Source organism: Astatotilapia calliptera, chromosome 23 (genome assembly GCF_900246225.1).
Source record: "Astatotilapia calliptera chromosome 23, fAstCal1.2, whole genome shotgun sequence".
NCBI lineage: Eukaryota > Metazoa > Chordata > Actinopteri > Cichliformes > Cichlidae > Astatotilapia > Astatotilapia calliptera.
Window position 1 is genome coordinate 40,152,244 of NC_039323.1, and position 19,155 is coordinate 40,171,398.

At 44.4% G+C, this 19,155-nt stretch overlaps 1 protein-coding gene across 1 annotated transcript in view; it reads right to left on the reverse strand.

Annotated features, from left to right (window-relative positions):
* The window catches only part of LOC113016619 (NACHT, LRR and PYD domains-containing protein 3-like), a 133,925-nt gene that overhangs the window by 86,952 nt on the left and 27,818 nt on the right, over positions 1 to 19,155 (reverse strand). The window contains exons 3-4 of the mRNA XM_026159560.1: positions 13,031 to 14,801; positions 12,778 to 12,951 (exon numbers count right to left, since the gene is read on the reverse strand). Of these exons, the coding sequence (XP_026015345.1) occupies positions 12,778 to 12,951; positions 13,031 to 14,801 (1,945 nt within the window). The remainder of the gene's footprint in view (positions 1 to 12,777; positions 12,952 to 13,030; positions 14,802 to 19,155) is intronic.

The window sequence follows — 19,155 nt, forward strand, 5'->3', positions numbered from 1 at the left end:
GGGTAGTCCAGTTTACTGAAGAACACCTCAGGCTGTCAGGTTAAAACACTCGGCCGTGTCTTCGTAGCGTAAACGCTGGCCGTCCTCTCAGAGTCTACGCTCTATCTGCTATTCCCGAACAGAGATACGTAAGTTTCTCCGTGACTGCAGCTGCCAGTCAATTCAATTCAATTCAATTCAATTTTATTTATATAGCGCCAAATCACAACAAAAGTCGCCTCAAGGCGCTTCATAGATACAGAGAAAAACCCAACAATCATATGACCCCCTATGAGCAAGCACTTTGGCGACAGTGGGAAGGAAAAACTCCCTTTTAACAGGAAGAAACCTCCGGCAGAACCAGGCTCAGGGAGGGGCGGGGCCATCTGCTGCGACCGGGTGGGGTGAGAGAACGAAGACAGGATAAAAGACATGCTGTGGAAGAGAGACAGAGGTTAATAACAGATATGATTCAATGCAGAGAGGTCTGTTAACACATAGTGAGTGAGAAAGGTGACTGGAAAGGAAAAACTCAATGCATCATGGGAATCCCCCGGCAGCCTACATCTATTGCAGCATAACTAAGGGAGGATTCAGGGTCACCTGGTCCAGCCCTAACTATATGCTTTAGCAAAAAGGAAAGTTTTAAGCCTAATCTTAAAAGTAGAGATAGTGTCTGTCTCCCGAATCCAAACTGGAAGCTGGTTCCACAGAAGAGGGGCCTGAAAACTGAAGGCTCTCTCTCCCATTCTACTTTTAAATACTCTAGGAACAACAAGTAGGCCTGCAGAGCGAGAGCGAAGTGCTCTAATAGGGTGATATGGTACTACAAGGTCATTAAGATAAGATGGGGCCTGATTATTTAAGACCTTGTATGTGAGGAGCAGGATTTTGAATTCAATTCTGGATTTAACAGGAAGCCAATGAAGGGAAGCCAAAACAGGAGAAATCTGCTCTCTCTTTCTAGTCCCTGTCAGGACTCTTGCTGCAGCATTTTGGATTAGCTGAAGGCTTTTCAGCGAGTTTTTTGGACATCCTGATAATAATGAATTACAGTAGTCCAGCCTGGAAGTAATAAATGCATGAACTAGTTTTTCAGCATCACTCTGAGTCAAAGCTGCTATGATGACATTACACCCCATTTTAACATCACCGCTGTCGGAATTAGAATCAAACTTGGACATAAATCAGCGTAATGAGAACTATACCTCCAAAGGTCGGGTAGGCCAGAAGTAAACGGCTATGAAATGGGACGGTCTAGCCTTCAGATTAGCATCACCACTGTCTCGATGGAGTTTAATAAACTCAGCTGTCTGCTCCTTGCTATCTAAAATATAACAGGACACTGGAGTAAACTCTCGACCATCTCACACTTCTGCTTAATCAGTTTTCTGTTTGACGTTTATTCAGCTGTGTGAAAACCACCCGGGGGATTAATAAAGTGGCTTGCAAAAGTATTCGGTCCCCTTGAACTTTTCCCCATTTTGTCACATTACAGCCACAAACACGAATCATTTTTTATTGGAATTCCAGGTGAAAGACCAACACAAAGTGGTGCACACGTGAGAAGTGGAACGAAAATCATACATGATTCCAAACATTTTGTACAAATAAATAACTGCAAAGTGGGGTGTGTGTAATTATTCAGCCCCTGAGTCAATACTTTGTAGAACCAGCTTTTGCTGCAGTTCCAGCTGCCAGTCTTTTAGGGTCTGTCTCTACCAGCTTTGCACATCTACAGACTGAAATCTTTGCCCATTCTTCTTTGCAAAACAGCTCCAGCTCAGTCAGATTAGATGGGCAGCGTTTGTGAACAGCAGTTTTCAGATCTTGCCACAGACTCCTGATTGGATTTAGATCTGGACTTTGACTGGGCCGTTCTAACACATGGATATGTTTTGTTTTAAACCACTCCATTGTTGCCCTGGCTTTATGTTTAGGGTCGTTGTCCTGCTGGAAGGTGAACCTCCGCCACAGTCTCAAGTCTTTTGCAGACTCCAAGAGGGTTTCTTCCAAGATTGCCCTGTATTTGGCTCCATCCATCTTCCCATCAACTCTGACCAGCTTCCCTGTCCCTGCTGAAGAGAAGCACCCCCAGAGCATGATGCTGCCACCACCATATTTGACAGTGGGGATGGTGTGTTCAGAGTGATGTGCAGTATTAGTTTTCCACACAGAGCATTTTGAACAAAAAGTTCCATTTTGGTCTCATCTGACCAGAGCAGCTTCTTCCACATGTTTGCTGTGTCCCCCACATGGCTTGTGGCAAACTACAAACGGGACTTCTTATGGTTTTCTGTTAACAATGGCTTTCTTCTTGCCACTCTTCCATAAAGGCCAACTTTGTGCAGAGCACGACTAATAGTTGTCCTATGGACAGATTCCCCACCTGAGCTGTAGATCTCTGCAGCTCGTCCAGAGTCACCATGGGCCTCTTGGCTGCATTTCTGATCAGCGCTCTCCTTGTTCGGCCTGTGAGTTTAGGTGGACAGCCTTGTCTTGGTAGGTTTACAGTTGTTCCATACTTCTTCCATTTCTGAATGATGGCTTGAACAGTAGTGATGTGACGTTCTGTATCGAGGCTTCGAAGCGTGTGTCGAGTAATGGAGGGGGCGTTTCCGCGAAGCGCGTATCGAGGCTTGCTTCATTTATGGGAGGAGCTGAAAATGATGACGTCCGAAGCCTCGCTGTCCGGCTGTACCACGTGACTGGTTCAGGAAGCGGTTCAAACTTTGCCGCGAGCTATGACAGCGATATAAACCCCTCAGACCCCATTCAAAATGTGGGCGTTTGATGGAGAGTTGCGGTTAGTGAGAGTTAGAGACAGTTTGGAAAAAAAAGAAATCGCCTACGACCTGCCACAGTGGAGAAACTGTTGTTTTTAAATAAAAACCAATGATGTGTCCCCTAAACACTAATCACTAGGGGTGCAACGATATTCGTATCGATATTGAACCGTTCGATACAGTGCTTTCGGTTCGGTACGCATATGTATCGAACAATACAAAATTTGTAATTTATTTTATCAACTTTCCTTCTGACGATGCTGTCTGTGTTGAGCGCTCAGTGAATCTGCGTTCGACTACTCCGCCTAGGCTGTACTGTCCAGCGCAGATCCACTGAGCGCTCAACACAGACAGCATCATCAGAAGGAAGAGCGCAGGGCAAGCTAGCGAGACAGAAGTTAAGCACTCCTTGCAACTTGGACCTCGCCCACCCTCATTCAGATCTGGCATTTGGAATTATTTTGGTTTTCATGTGACGTATGACCCTGAAGGTAAGCGAGTCATGGACTAAAGTAAAACAGTATGTTGGATGTGCCACGCAATGCTCAATTACATGGGTGGGAGCTAGTGTGTTAGCGCAGTTAGCTCGTTAACGTGTTGGCCGTCTAGCCCCATGCACGGGGCGATCGGCGGTAGCTCGTTAACGGAGATTTGCCGTGTTGTGGCGTTAAGGTCATTTCAACAAGATTAACCTGAAAGCACTAGTGGGAACACAACGAATATGACTGCACATTTACACCGACATTATCCTAGTGCAAAGACAAAGATGAGTGATTCCTCAATCAGATACAGGGCTCGCAATATCGCTAGCCCGACGTCCCGGGGCTAGCGATTTTTTCAGTCGGGGTACCAAAATCTATCTCTGCCCTGCCCGTCGGGCTATTGTAGGAAGGAAAAATATATGTCAATGCTTTTGCATTCTTTCGGAAATGTAGCTGGGTAATTATGTCATTGGCATCGGTGAGCCACTGTCAATATGTGACATATTGAAATCGCGTTTGAATTTGCGCTTGTTTTTTTGCTTTCACTTTGCAATCGTGCGAACTGTGTATAGAGAGCGACAGCACTGATTGGTGAGTGATGATAATTTGTGCACCAATTCCTCTGACATTGTCTTATTAATCGTTAGCTTACTATGCAAACATGACAAGTGAAATCTCCCGCAGCAAGCTTAAACATGTGAGAAGTTGATCGCGCAGAGAATCGCTGAGCTTATGTGAGTGCGCGTGTAAAAGCAGCAGAATATATATTTTAGTTCTGCTGAGCCAAATAAGACAGGTCAGGGTGAAGAAGTGACAGCCAAAGAAAAGCTTACCACAAAACGGAGAAGTTATGACAAATCAGACTATAAGGTAAAAAGAAAGTGCAGCTTTATGGTTTCATGGACAAAAGAATTTCTGTGGCTGCAATATGACGAGCTAAATAACCAGGGGTGCACATAAGTGGTTCGCATTCTCTGTCAAAATAAAAAACACGCACAAGGGTTAGGGTTAAATTTAAAAACTGTACTTTTGAGTTAAAATATATATTTATAATTTTAATAAATGACAAATTAAAAAGGCATGAACATTTTTTTTGTATCGAAAAAATATCGAACCGTGACACCAAAGTATCGAACCGAACCGAACCGTGAATTTTGTGTATCGTTGCACCCCTACTAATCACTGTCCTTGCCTCAATGTTACAAAAGCACAACCACTGTCCACACCTCACCTCACAGTATATGATCATTTCCATTTTAGGCATTTCCAAATAATCATTTTCCATACTGCCAGCATAAATATACACAGTATACTGCCATCACTACAATATAGATGTTTTACACACTCCTTTTGTTGTTGACATTCACAGGCTGTGTGCAAAATGCCACACTCTTCAAATTCATGCCAACTAATATTTTTACGTCCAGTAGGTGTCCTGCTAGAGCAAATGAAGCTTCAAGAAGCTTCGCGTTGGGGTGAACCAATTGGATGAAAAGCTTCAGTGCTTCATGAGGCTTCATCTGCCCATCACTATTGAACAGTGCTCCGTGGGATGTTCAAGGCTTGGGAAATCTTTTTGTAGCCTAAGCCTGCTTTAAATTTCTCAATAACTTTATCCCTGACCTGTCTGCTGTGTTCTTTGGACTTCATGGTGTTGTTGCTCTCAATATTCTCTTAGACAACCTCTGAGGCCGTCGCAGAGCAGCTGTATTTGTACTGACATTAGATTACACACAGGTGCACTCTATTTAGTCATTAGCACTCATCAGGCAACGTCTATGGGCAACTGACTGCACTCAGACCAAAGGGGGCTGAATAATTACGCACACCCCACTTTGCAGTTATTTATTTGTAAAAAATGTTTGGAGTCATGTATGATTTTCATTCCACTTCTCATGTGTACACCAGTTTGTGTTGGTCTTTCACGTGGAATTCCAATAAAATTGATTCATGTTTGTGGCTGTAACGTGACAAAATGTGGGAAAGTTCAAGGGGACCGAATACTTTTGCCACTGTAAAGGTTTATTTTGTCTAATCTAATCTAATAACTTTAATCTCAGCCAAACTGATTTACTCAGGAACAAATAAAACACTGAAAAAAGTCAAACAATAACATTTTTAGGTTGTCTAAGTCACTTATATATTACGTTTAACCTGAGTAGCGAAAGACCGCGGTGATCTGAACATGATGTGCCGGGAGTTTGCTGTTCTCGGCGGCTCTAGTGACCCTCGAGCTCTCGGCTAGCTATCGAGCTGGTGGGTAACAGACGTCTCAGAAACGTCGGAGCACTTTTGCAAATATGCGATATCTTGATAAACTGAGCAGATATTTAAAGTTTACACAGCTACATTCTCACCTGAAAATATGTTAAAAGTTTATTTTGTGACCCAGAAAGAGTAATAAGAGTAATATTGAAAACTTAGTAGCGACCACCATTGCCGGAAAGTGGAATTGGATGGGCCACGCTATGAATTCTGGGATATGGTGGGCCACGAAGGACACACCTGACCCATCCTTTAATTTTGGGGAAAAGGAGGACGCATTGGTCGGCTGCATTCAGAGGAGTCTATGAATTTGGACAGCCTTCATCGTGTCGCTGTGACGTAATCGGTCTACAAATGCATCCTCAGGAGGATGCAGCCCATGAATTTGGACACCCCCTATGTTTACTACTGCATAGACACATTGAATTTCCAACACAAGGAAACGACTTTTTGGATAATGTTTTCACCACCAAGAGATTACAAAGCCCCCCACCCACTTTGGTGCCTCTGATCACATCACTGTTATGCTAATGCCAGCATACAGGCCCCTGGTCAAAGTCACTAAACCAGTTCGTAAGCAGGTACGTGTGTGGCCAGAAGGACCTGCAATACTGCTTTTCCACCACAGACTGGGAGATCCTTAAACAGGCCGCCACACATGACAACACCACAGACCTGCAGGAATATACAGAAACTGTCATTGGCTACATCTCAAAAGGCATCGATGAGGTCATAGAAACCACTGTCCAGGCCAATCAGAAACCATGGCTCATAGGTGAGGTCTACAGGCTCCTGAGGGTGAGAAATGCAGCCTTGAAAGCTGGGGATGAGGTGAGCCTAACAACAGCAAGGGCAAACCTGTCACATGCATCAGAGAGGTGGAAATGCAGTGATCCAGGAGGATTTTGCAAAGCTTCAGTGACAGCAGAGATACTCAGAGGCTGTGGCAAGGGATACAGACCATCACAGACTACAAGCCCACTCCTCAGACCGCTGTCGGGTCCACCACATTACCGTAAGAGCTAAGTGAAATTTTCTCTTGCTTTGAGACACAGAACGACACCCCAGCACAGAAGACTCCACCCCCCAACGATCGGGTGGTGACACTATCAACATGCTTGTCAGGACCTGCTGCCATCAGGGAGGAGACTGAAGAGCCTCCGGGCCAGAACCAGGAGACTGAGAGACAGCTTCATCCAGGTTGTCAGGATGCTGAATTCACTCCCTGCTCTCACACACCAACTCCAGACCTGCATTCATCTTTTCCCTCTGAACCCCCCAAACATACAAACCCTGAGCCACCACCATTGCCCTTTCACTGACTGCCCTACTCCACCATTTGACCCTCTCATAAGAGGTGAAACATCTTCAAGGAAACTTAAAGAAGACGCTTTTCTTTCCAAGCTCCTTAGACTACGGTGACCTGGATGTCTGAGAACCTCCACAGACTGATTTTACAAGAACAACTTGTGTCAAAAAATCCCTAGCAGTGCCTCTCTGTCACATACACAAATCACTAGAGTTACAAATTTAATAACTTAAAAAACCTCAGAAAAACAGAACTGAGCAAAACAAACAAACAAACAAACAAACAAACAAACAAACCAGAGACCTGGGGCCTGTTCTTCGTACCGCGCTAAGTGAGTTAGCTGGATGAGATTGTTGACGATTTCGCGTGATCCTGCATCGTTCGGTTCCCCGAAGCCCATCCGGGACTTGCTGTCATAGCAACAGAGCCGTAAGCGTAAACCTGCTGGGAGCAGGTTTACTTTATGTAAACAGGATTAGATCGCGCCACGCAGGTATGTCCGCGTCATTCATACGAAAGCAACAGCGATATTCCACCACTGTTTCACCATAAATAAATAACATCAATGTAACTAAAGATAATGCAGCACTTGATCCTTTTATTGATTCCACACAGATACATACAGGTCATTCCCTAAAAAAGGGAAATGTACTATTAACATTCTATTACATGTATGTGATTATTTACAGATGTAATTCATATTTCAGAGTAGTAATTGTAAATTACTTCGTGTAATCAAGATGAGAGACCACGGCTATAAAAGCGAAGGTGGATTTGGGAAGTCTGTCGCAGCCATGTCCTGTCCGTATACGCGAGCCACCCATTGCGGAAGGTGCAAGATTGATAAGGAGAGTCCTCAGAATCCAGCGTATATTGCGGGACAGACAGGATCCTTTAGCTCAGCGCGACAGTGTGCTCATAGAGAGATATCGATTTTCCCGTGAGGGTATTATTTACTTAACCAACTTGTTGACGAGGGGGTGCAGGACCACCACCCTGTCTTTTTTTTGCTCTGCCCTTTTCTTGGTTGCTGTTATAAACAAACAGATTATTCCAGGGTCTCTTTCCAAGAGACGACAAGCAATATAAGTGATAAATATTACCATTCTGTAGAATATTCTTATATTTCACTTTTACTTGTTCCCATGTTCTAGTGGGTCCTGTTGTGGCTCTAATGTGAAAGGGGATATAATATAACATATTATAATATAATATAATGTAATATAATATTGGATAATATAGTGTGATATGATAAATCTACCCTACCGCCTACTGGTGGTTGGCCAGAGGGGCCGATGGCGCAATATGGCAGCCTGGCTTCTGTCAGTCTGCCCCAGGGCAGCTGTGGCTACAACTGTAGCTGCCTCCACCAGTGTGTGAATGTGAGAGTGAATGAATAGTGGCATTGTAAAGCGCTTTGGGTGCCTTGAAAGCGCTATATAAATCCACTCCATTATTATTGTTATTATTAAATTACTTACGAGTTTGATTTGTCAGCAACTTTCTGCCAGCCCTCTCTCCTTGCTTTTGCAGCCTTTGCAGTGTTCCCTTGCGTTTTAATTAAACTCTGAAACTCCTGAAATCCCTCACTCAAGAGTTCTTGCTCTGCTGCCGAAAAATACCGAGCGCGCTCCTTCGACATTTTCGCCGACCAATCAAAGGGTTGCCGATCAATGTTTCTACTATCGATGCGTAGCCCCTGTTAAGCCACCCAGTGATCTCACATTACTTCATCCAGCTATACTAATCGTCAACAACAGGTGTGTTCGGAGTACCGGAATAGCAAGCTCAAAGTTGGCGCGATGATTTGATCTTGGATGTAGTAAGCGAGGTACGAAGAACGGACCCCAGGTAAGAACATTGTTGAGGTTTAAATTTATAATCTTAAATACTTATATGCTGATTATATTGCTTTATAAGAAAGGCCCAAATCTGAGTACACTCTGTGCCAACAGGACTGACAGGAAATTACATGCTTTTGCAGGCGAAAAGTGAAACTAAGCAGAGTGTTTGGTCGAAACTTAAAGTGTGTGTGATGTCTATATAAATGACTAGGCTTGCTGTTTTGTGCTTCAGACCTGGGGTTGTGTGTTCAGGTCTCCATATACTGATATGTAAAATAAAGATAATCTTTTAAAGTAAAAAGACCACTTTTGAGCCGTGTCTTTTTGGCCATAACGAATACCAAAAGAACTGGAATTTAATAACATTAAAAGCAAACAATAAATGAGCAAAGTAGTGCATGATAAATATAGATGACAAATACAAAGTGCAATATAGAAACACTGGGTAAAAAGAAATGAACAATTAAAAAGGAGGATAAAAGATGTGAGCAGTAGTTAAACAGTAGAAATAAATATATAATAAACAAATAAAAATAGATAATAAATGAAAGCCAGGTCTGAAAGGTGAGTTTGGCTTTAAAAGCATGAAAACACACTGCTGTCTTCAGGAAGGCTGCTCCAGTAACTTTCTATGCTCGCTTTGAGGCTGCAGCTAAGGACTCCAACAATGCTAGTGCTAGCGGCGCTAACGGCTGCAGACAGGAAGATACTGCCAGCACCGGAAACGTGCTCGTCATCTCCGAGCATGAAGTAAGGAGAGCCTTCAAGAGAGTGAACACCAGGAAAGCAGCAGGACCAGACGGCATCCCAGGTCGTATCCTAAGAGACTGCGCATACCAGCTAGCTCCTGTGTTCACTGAGATATTCAACATCTCTTTATCTCAGTCGGTGATCCCCACATGCTTCAAAGAGTCCATCATTGTTCCTGTCCCGAAGAAACCCCACCCTGCTTCTCTCAATGACTATCGCCCTGTAGCCCTCACCTCAGTAGTGATGAAGTGTTTTGAACGCCTGGTCAGAGACTTCATCATTTCTTCACCACCAGACACACTGGACCCACTACAGTTCGCTTACCGTCCAAATCGTTCCACAGACGATGCCATCTCTCATCTCCTCCACACATCACTTACTCACTTGGACACTAGAAGGGGGAATTATGTTAAAATGCTCTTCATAGGGGGCAGGGATAGCTCAGTAGGTAAAGTGGGCACCCCATGATCGGAAGGTTGGCGGTTCGAATCCACTTAACGGCTACCCTGAGGTACCCCTGAGCAAGGTACCGTCCCTACACACTGCTCCCCGGGCGCCTGCTTAGTGGGCTGCCCACTGCTTCACTGAGTGAATGGGTCAAATGCAGAGAAAAACAAGTAATTTCCCCATGGGGATCAATAAAGTATCCATTATTATTATTATTATTATTATAGACTACAGCTCTGCATTTAACACCATAATTCCCTCCACACTCACCACCAAGCTGGAGCATCTGGGACTCAGCTCATCTATGTGTCAGTGGATCTCCAACTTCCCAACTGGCAGACCACAGGCAGTAAGGATGGGCCGACATGTCTCAGCCTCCACCACTCTCAGCACTGGAGCCCCCCAGGGGTGTGTTCTGAGCCCCCTGCTGTACTCTCTGTACACATATGACTGTGTGGCCACTACCAGCTCCACCACCATCATCAAGTTTGCTGACGACACCGTCGTGGTGGGCCTGATCTCTGATAACAACGAGACGGCCTACCTGAAGGAGATTAGGAATCTGGAGAACTGGTGCCAGAGGAACAACCTCCTTCTAAACATCAGTAAGACAAAGGAGCTGATAGTGGACTTCAGCACTAAGCAGGAGAGGAACTACCAGACCCCCGTCATCAACGAGTGCCCAGTGGAGAGAGTGGACAACTTCAAATACCTCGGAGTTCACATCACGCAGGACCTGTCATGGTCCTGTCACATCAACACCGTGGTGAAAAAGGCCCAACAGCGTCTCTACCACCTCAGACGCTCGAGAGACTTCCTTTTGGTTTTTTTTTGTCCCGTTTGGATCTTTAGCCATCAGAATTGTTGTCTTAAGGCCAAGAAAGATGCCAAGCGGATTAATTTTACCAAGTGGATCATCATGGGCTTGCCATATTGGTCCATTTGATTGACCTTTATTATAATTATGAATTTATTTTATTTTCAGTTGCTACAAGCGGGACAGACATGACTGTGGGATAGGACAGGGGGAAAGAATGAAAGAAAGAGAGGGAGAGAAAAAAAGAAAACCAAAGGGGAGAAGAGACGGTGAGAAGGGGGGGAAGAGAGAAAAAAACAAACAAACAAAAAAAACAAAACTCCTGGGTCACCTGTATGGAGAAAAAAAAACAGAGGAGAAAGCAAACAACAAAGAGCAACATAATAAGAAAAAAAAAGCACCATCACAATAAACTAGCTAGCAGTAGATATCGATAGTTACTAAATAATAAACGATATTGTGCAGCACGCAAGATAGCCAGCGCACAGTGTGCTTTGAGGCAGCAGCCAAGAAAGCTGTAGTCCGCGTCTATGAATACCCATGTGTACACCTGTGTGCATACCTGTGTGGATCAGCATGCTTGCATTCCAAAGGTTTCTCCATGTAATGATCTGCTAGGGAGTGTGGGGAGCCACAGCCCTGTCCTCTATGGTATCAAGCAGGTATGGAGGAGATCAAAACTCCAGACATCCAGAGGCCCCCAGAACACAAGAGACCAAGGAAGACCCACAGAGGGGCAGCCGCGCCACTGTCCCAGTAAGAGCTAAGGAGAGTCCCAGATGAGGGCTCATTCAGCAGCCGCGGAGCAGAAGCCAGGGGGAGTTGCAGTGACGCGCCCGTGAGCTCCGCCGGCAGCCAGCTGTGCCTGAGTGACCGAGCCCCAGGCCGAGAGGCCGGGGGCACCCCACCTCCGAAGTGGCCCGAGCGAGCCGCCAAGGAGTGAGCCGGTGTGTACCCGGACGCCGCTTGAGAGACTTCCAACTGCCCTCCAAGGTGCTCAGGAACTTTTACTCGTGCACCATAGAGAGCATCCTGACGGGAAACATCTTAACCTGGTTCGGGAACAGCACCATGCAGGACAGACGAGCTCTACAGAGGGTTGTGCGATCAGCTGAGTGCACCATCCGCTCCGAGCTCCCTGACCTGCACTCAATCTACAGCAGGCGGTGCTGGACCAAGGCCAGGAAGATCGTGAAGGACCTCAGCCATCCCAACAACAGACTGTTCTCTCTGTTGAGGTCAGGAAAGCGATTCCGCTCCCTGAAGACCAACACAGAGAGACTGAGGAGGAGCTTCTTCCCGCAGGCGATACGGTCTCTCAATCACAATCACACCACCACACAGTACTGACCCACACATACAGTTCTTACACACACACACTGGACATTCTGGACATTGTTTTCACTTCATCACTTAAATCACTTTAAGCATATTTGCACTGCACAAGACATAATGTGGATTGCACAACACTGGACATTGTATTCTTCATTTCAAGCTAATACTTGTACAGCTGCTGTTATTGTGTATATATTTATTTATATTTCTTCATACATTCTTATATAGTTCTATATTGTGTATTTTGTTGTACAGTTATTTTATTTTCAACTTTAATTTATGTATTTTATCTTATTCTTTCCCAGTTAAATTTACCCTTCATTCTAATTTGTGTTGTACAGTTATTTCATTTTTAACCTTAATTTATATTTTATTCCTTCCTAGTTAAATTTACCCTTTTTAATTTTTCATATTTATTTCCTATCTTATTCATAGCCTTTTCCTTTTTTGTTTTCTTTAGGTCACGAGCAGTTGTCCAAGCATTTCACTACATATCGTACTGTGTATGACTGTGTACGTGACAAATAAAATTTGAATTTGAATTTGAATTTGAATTTGAAAGTCATCTACATGTGGGTTTAGTTCTGACTTTAGGGACAAGTAAAAAAATAAAATAAAATAAAAACATCTGTCCAGACAACCTGACAGTCAAAAATATAAACTCAGGAACTTAAAAGGAAAATTGTGCTGACTTTGAACGTCCGCATCAAGATAAACTTACAGATTTAAGAGTCAAAAAGTGTCAAAAAGTCTGTATCCTTACCCGAGAGTTTCAAGTTTACAGTCAGGACTCTTTAGTCCAACACACAGCAAATCCAATTCTGAATCCTGCAGGTAGTTCGAGCTCAGGTCCAGCTCTCTCAGATGATTGGATGGGGAGCTGAGAATTTCAGACAAAGCTTCAAAGCTTCTTTTTGAGAGTTTACAATCTCTCAGCCTGAGGAAGAATAACAATGGAGACATATTCTTTTATTCATCTAGCATTATTAAACATATTTGTTCATAGATTCACTTACAGCACTTTCTTGGATGCTTTGACCACTGGCAGCAGCTTCAAAAATGCCTTCTCTGAACGGGAGTATTTCTTCAGGTTGAACTCATCCAGATCTGATGACAGTAAGATGAAGACCAGAGCCGACCACTGAGCAGGAGACAGTTGATCTGTGGAGAGACGTCCTGATCTCAGGGACTGTTGGATCTCCTCCACTAGAGAACGATCATCCAGTTCATTCAGACAGTGGAACAGGTTGATGCTTTTCTCTGCAGACAGTTTCCCACTGAGCTTCTTCTTGATGTACTGGACTGTTTCCTGATTGGTCTGTGAGCTACTTCCTGTCTCTGTCAGCATGCATAGAAGATCCTGATTGGTCTGCAGTGAAAGACCCAGGAGGAAGCGGAGGAACAAGTCCAGGTGGCCATTTGGACTCTCTAAGGCTTTGTCCACAGCACTCTGGTAGAAGTCTTTTACAGTAAGTGTTTTCTGGAAGATTTTAAAGAGAGGAGATTGTTTCTTAAGCAGGTTGACTCCAGAGTTGATGAAGGTCAGATAGACATGAAGAGCAGCAAAGAACTCCTGAATGCTCAGATGGACGAAACAGTAAACAACGTTGTTGAACATGTGACACTCATCAGCTTTAAAGATCTGTGTGAACACTCCTGAGTACACTGAGGCTGCTCTGATATCGATGCCACACTCTGTCAGGTCTGATTTATAGAAGATCAGGTTTCCTTTCTGCAGCTGATCAAAGGCCAGTTTTCCCAGAGACTCAATGATCTTCCTGCATGAATCTGTCTCAGCTCCTCCATCATACTTGATGTCCTTTGTTTTTAGGTGAAATAGCACAAGGCGTAGGTAGAGCTCTGTGAGAGTCTTAGGCAGATCTTGACTCTCTTTGTTCTTCATGACAAACTCCAGAACTGTAGCAGTGATCCAGCAGAAGACTGGGATGTGGCACATGATGTGGAGGCTTCGTGATGTCTTGATGTGGGAGATGATGCTGCTGGCCTGCTCCTCATCTCTGAATCTCTTCCTGAAGTACTCCTCCTTCTGTGGGTCAGTGAACCCTCTGACTTCTGTCACCATGTCAACAATGTCACAAAGGATCTTATTGGCTGCTGCAGGTCGTGTGGTTATCCAGAGGCGAGCAGAGGGAAGCAGTTTCCCCCTGATGAGGTTTATCAGCAGCACATCCACTGAGGTGGACTTTCTAGGGTCAGTCAGGATTGCAGTTTTGTGGAAGTCCAGAGGAAGTCGACACTCATCCAGACCATCAAAGATGAACACAACCTGGAAGTCTTCAAAGATGTAGATTCCTGCTTTTTTGGTTTCAGTAAAGATGTGATGAACAAGTTCCACCAAGCTGAACTTTTCCTCTTTCAGCAGATTCAGCTCTCTGAAAGTGAATGGAAACATGAACTGGATGTCCTGGTTGGCTTTGTCTTCAGCCCAGTCCAGAGTGAACTTCTGTGTTAGGACTGTTTTCCCAATGCCAGCCACTCCCATTGTCAGCACTGTTCTGATTGGTTTATCTCTTCCAGGTGGGAGTTTAAAGATGTCTTCTTGTCTGATGGTTGTTTCTGGTCTGTCTGGTTTCCTGGATGCTGTTTCAATCTGTCTGACCTCATGTTCATCATTGACCTCTGCAGTCCCTCCCCCTGTGATGTAGAGCTCTGTGTAGATCTGACTCAGGAGGGTCGGGTTTTCTGTTGTAGAAATCCCCTCGAGCACACACTGGAACTTCTGCTTCAGGTCTGACTTGAGTTTGAGCTGACACTCAGTGAGAATCTCTGCATGAATAAACAGCAAATGACACAAATGAGAAAACTGCATTCTGGTTACTGTGGTTATGTGTTTAGTTCACTGGACTCTTGGTGTCATGATCCGAGTGAGTCTGAGTAACTTTCCACAGCATCAGCTCTCCTCCCCTGGGTGGAGCCCTCCTCACTCCTCCGTGCTCCTCACCTGTTGCCAATTACTCCGGCAGTATTTATGAGCAGCACTCACAATGAACCTTCTCCAGATTGTGTGCTTAGCACAGTCAGTTCTCTGCCTCACATTTTGTCTTGTGCTCCTCAGCTTGTTTCGCGTAACCCTCTTTTCCTGTTCCCTAGTCGGCACCTGGATACATCTTCCAACTCTCGCCATAAGTCACGCCTCAGGATTCTGGCCTGCCACTGCTGGGAAAACTCACTCTTGCAAACTGCCATCCTCAGCTGCCTGCCTCCCTGTGCACCCACATCTCACTCTGTACCCAGATTTAATTCATCTCCTCCTCCAGCTGATCTCCACCTGCAGCCACGTAACACCTCTTAGTTTTTAAATCTTGGACTCATTCACTACACTGTGGACCACTCTGATTATTATCTCCTTTGTTCCAGTGATCCTGGATAGTTTCTATTCGCCCGATTCTGCCCCTGTTGTTCCTTTGACCTGCCTCAGCTTATGTTCTGGCCTCAGCTCTGCACTTCTCATAATACCTCGCTTGCTGTTGAATTTAGCCGTGATTCAGCTTTCTCCGTCAAGAAATCTAGTAAAATACATTTCTGTTAAAAGTCACTCAGCCTCCGTTTTTTGGTTCTGTGCTTGACTCCATTCCTTTTCATGAGCCATTGAGCCCTGACACTTGGGTTATAACTGAGGGCAGGTTTTATAGAGACACATTTGATTTAATTGTGTTTATTTATACAGCACCAAATCAATACTAGCAACATTTCACATATTACATAAACAACACTATGGAGCCAGTGATGAATAAATATGTAGAATAAATGAAAGAATTTCAAGTATAAAAGTTTTTTTTATTAATTCCTCCAAATAACAACAACAGTCACCCCAATGTGCTTTATATTGTAAGATAAAGAACCTACAATAATACAACAGAAAAACCCTGAGAGACAGAATGTGAAAAAAAAAATCCATGAATCCACATGGTAGGATTTGTAAAGAATTTATTCGTAAATCAGGGTGGAAAATAAGTATTTGGTCAATAACAAAAATATAACTCAATACTTTGTAACATAACCTTTGTTGGCAATAACAGAGGTCAAACGTTTACTATAGGTCTTTACCAGGTTTGCACACACAGTAGCTGGTATTTTGGCCCATTCCTCCATGCAGATCTTCTCGAGAGCAGTGATGTTTTGGGGCTGTCGCCGAGCAACACGGACTTTCAACTCCCGCCACAGATTTTCTATGGGGTTGAGGTCTGGAGACTGGCTAGGCCACTCCAGGACTTTCTAATGCTTCTTACGGAGCCACTCCTTTGTTGCCCAGGCGGTGTGTTTTGGATCATTGTCATGTTGGAAGACCCAGCCTCATTTCATCTTCAAAGTTCTCACTGATGGAAGGAGGTTTTGGCTTGAAATCTCACGATACATGGCCCCATTCATTCTGTCCTTAACACGGATCAGTCGTCCTGTCCCCTTGGCAGAAAAACAGCCCCATAGCATGATGTTTCCACCCCCATGCTTCACAGTAGGTATGGTGTTCTTGGGATGCAACTCAGTATTCTTCTTCCTCCAAACACGACGAGTTGAGTTTATACCAAAAAGTTCTACTTTGGTTTCATCTGACCACATGACATTCTCCCAATCCTCTGCTGTATCATCCATGTGCTCTCTGGCAAACTTCAGACGGGCCTGGACATGCACTGGCTTCAGCAGCGGAACACGTCTGGCACTGCGGGATTTGATTCTCTGCCGTTGTAGTGTGTTACTGATGGTGACCTTTGTTACTTTGGTCCCAGCTCTCTGCAGGTCATTCACCAGGTCCCCCCGTGTGGTTCTGGGATCTTTGCTCACCGTTCTCATGATCATTTTGACCCCACGGGATGAGATCTTGCCCCAGATCGTGGGAGATTATCAGTGGTCTTGTATGTCTTCCATTTTCTGATGATTGCTCCCACAGTTGATTTTTTCACACCAAGCTGCTTGCCTATTGTAGATTCACTCTTCCCAGTCTGGTGCAGGTCTACAATACTTTTCCTGGTGTCCTTCGAAAGCTCTTTGGTCTTGGTCATGGCGGAGTTTGGAGTCTGACTGTTTGAGGCTGTGGACAGGTGTCTTTTATACAGATGATTAGTTCAAACAGGTGCCATTCATACAGGTAACGAGTGGGGGACAGAAAAGCTTCTTACAGAAGACGTTACAGGTCTGTGAGAGCCAGAGATTTTCCTTGTTTGAGGTGACCAAATACTTATTTTCCACCCTGATTTACGAATAAATTCTTTACAAATCCTACCATGTGAATTCATGGATTTTTTTTTTCACATTCTGTCTCTCACAGTTGAAGTGTACCTCTGGTGCAAATTACTGACCTCTGTCATCATTTTAAGTGGGGGAACTTGCACAATCGGTGGCTGACTAAATACTTTTTTGCCCCACTGTATCTTTTTGGGGCCTGAAAACCGAAGGCTCTGCCTCCCATTCTACTTTTAAATACTCTGTGAACAACAAGTAGGCCTGCAGAGCGAGAGCGAAGTGCTCTAATAGGGTGATATGGTACTACAAGGTCATTAAGATAAGATGGGGCCTGATTATTTAAGACCTTGTATGTGAGGAGCAGGATTTTGAATTCAATTCTGGATTTAACAAGAAGTCGATACAGGAGAAATCTGCTCTCTCTTTCTAGTCCCTGTCAGGACTCTTGCTGCAGCATTTTGGATTAACTGAAGCCTTTTCAGCGAGTTTTTAGGACTTGCTAATAATAATGAATTACAGTCGTCCAGCCTTGACATAATAAATGCATAAACTTGTCACGGCTGGGGCAGCAGTCGTGCGGTGGAGTTAAATGAGGACCCAAGTTGCAGACAGTGGTGGAGATGCGAGTGAGGTTTTATTTACAGTGAACAAACCAAGGTGAGGGCAGAACTAAACATAAACCTAAACTGGAAAAACTACAGTGGCTTGCAAAAGTATTCGGCCCCCTTGAACTTTTCCACATTTTGTCACATTACAGCCACAAACATGAATCAATGTTAGTGGAATTCCAGGTGAAAGACCAACACAAAGTGGTGCACACGTGAGAAGTGGAACGAAAATCATACATCATTCCAAACATTTTGTACAAATAAATAACTGCAAAGTGGGGTGTGTGTAATTATTCAGCCCCTGAGTCAATACTTTGTAGAACCAGCTTTTGCTGCAGTTCCAGCTGCCAGTCTTTTAGGGTCTGTCTCTACCAGCTTTGCACATCTACAGACTGAAATTCTTGCCCATTCTTCTTTGCAAAACAGCTCCAGCTCAGTCAGATTAGATGGGCAGCGTTTGTGAACAGCAGTTTTCAGATCTTGCCACAGATTCTGGATTGGATTTAGATCTGGACTTTGACTGGGCCGTTCTAACACATGGATATGTTTTGTTTTAAACCACTCCATTGTTGCCCTGGCTTTATGTTCAGGGTCGCTGTCCTGCTGGAAGCTGAACCTCCGCCCCAGTCTCAAGTCTTTTGCAGACTCCAAGAGGTTTTCTTCCAAGATTGCCCTGTATTTGGCTCCATCCATCTTCCCATCAACTCTGACCAGCTTCCCTGTCCCTGCTGAAGAGAAGCACCCCCAGAGCATGATGCTGCCACCACCATATCTGACAGTGGGGATGGTGTGTTCAGAGTGATGTGCACTGTTAGTTTTCCACCACACATAGCGTTTTGCATTTTGAACAATAAGTTCCATTTTGGTCTCATCTGACCAGAGCACCTTCTTCCACATGTTTGCTGTGTCCCCCACATGGCTTGTGGCAAACTGCAAACGGGACTTCTTATGGTTTTCTGTTAACAATGGCTTTCTTCTTGCCACTCTTCCATAAAGGCCAACTTTGTGCAGTGCACGACTAATAGTTGTCCTATGGACAGATTCCCCCACCTGAGCTGTAGATCTCTGCAGCTCGTCCAGAGTCACCATGGGCCTCTTGGCTGCATTTCTGATCAGCGCTCTCCTTGTTCGGCCTTGTTCGATTACACACAGGTGCACTCTATTTAGTCATTAGCACTCATCAGGCAACGTCTATGTGCAACTGACTGCACTCAAACCAAAGGGGGCTGAATAATTACGCACACCCCACTTTGCAGTTATTTATTTGTAAAAAATGTTTGGAGTCATGTATGATTCTCGTTCCACTTCTCACGTGTACACCGCTTTGTGTTGGT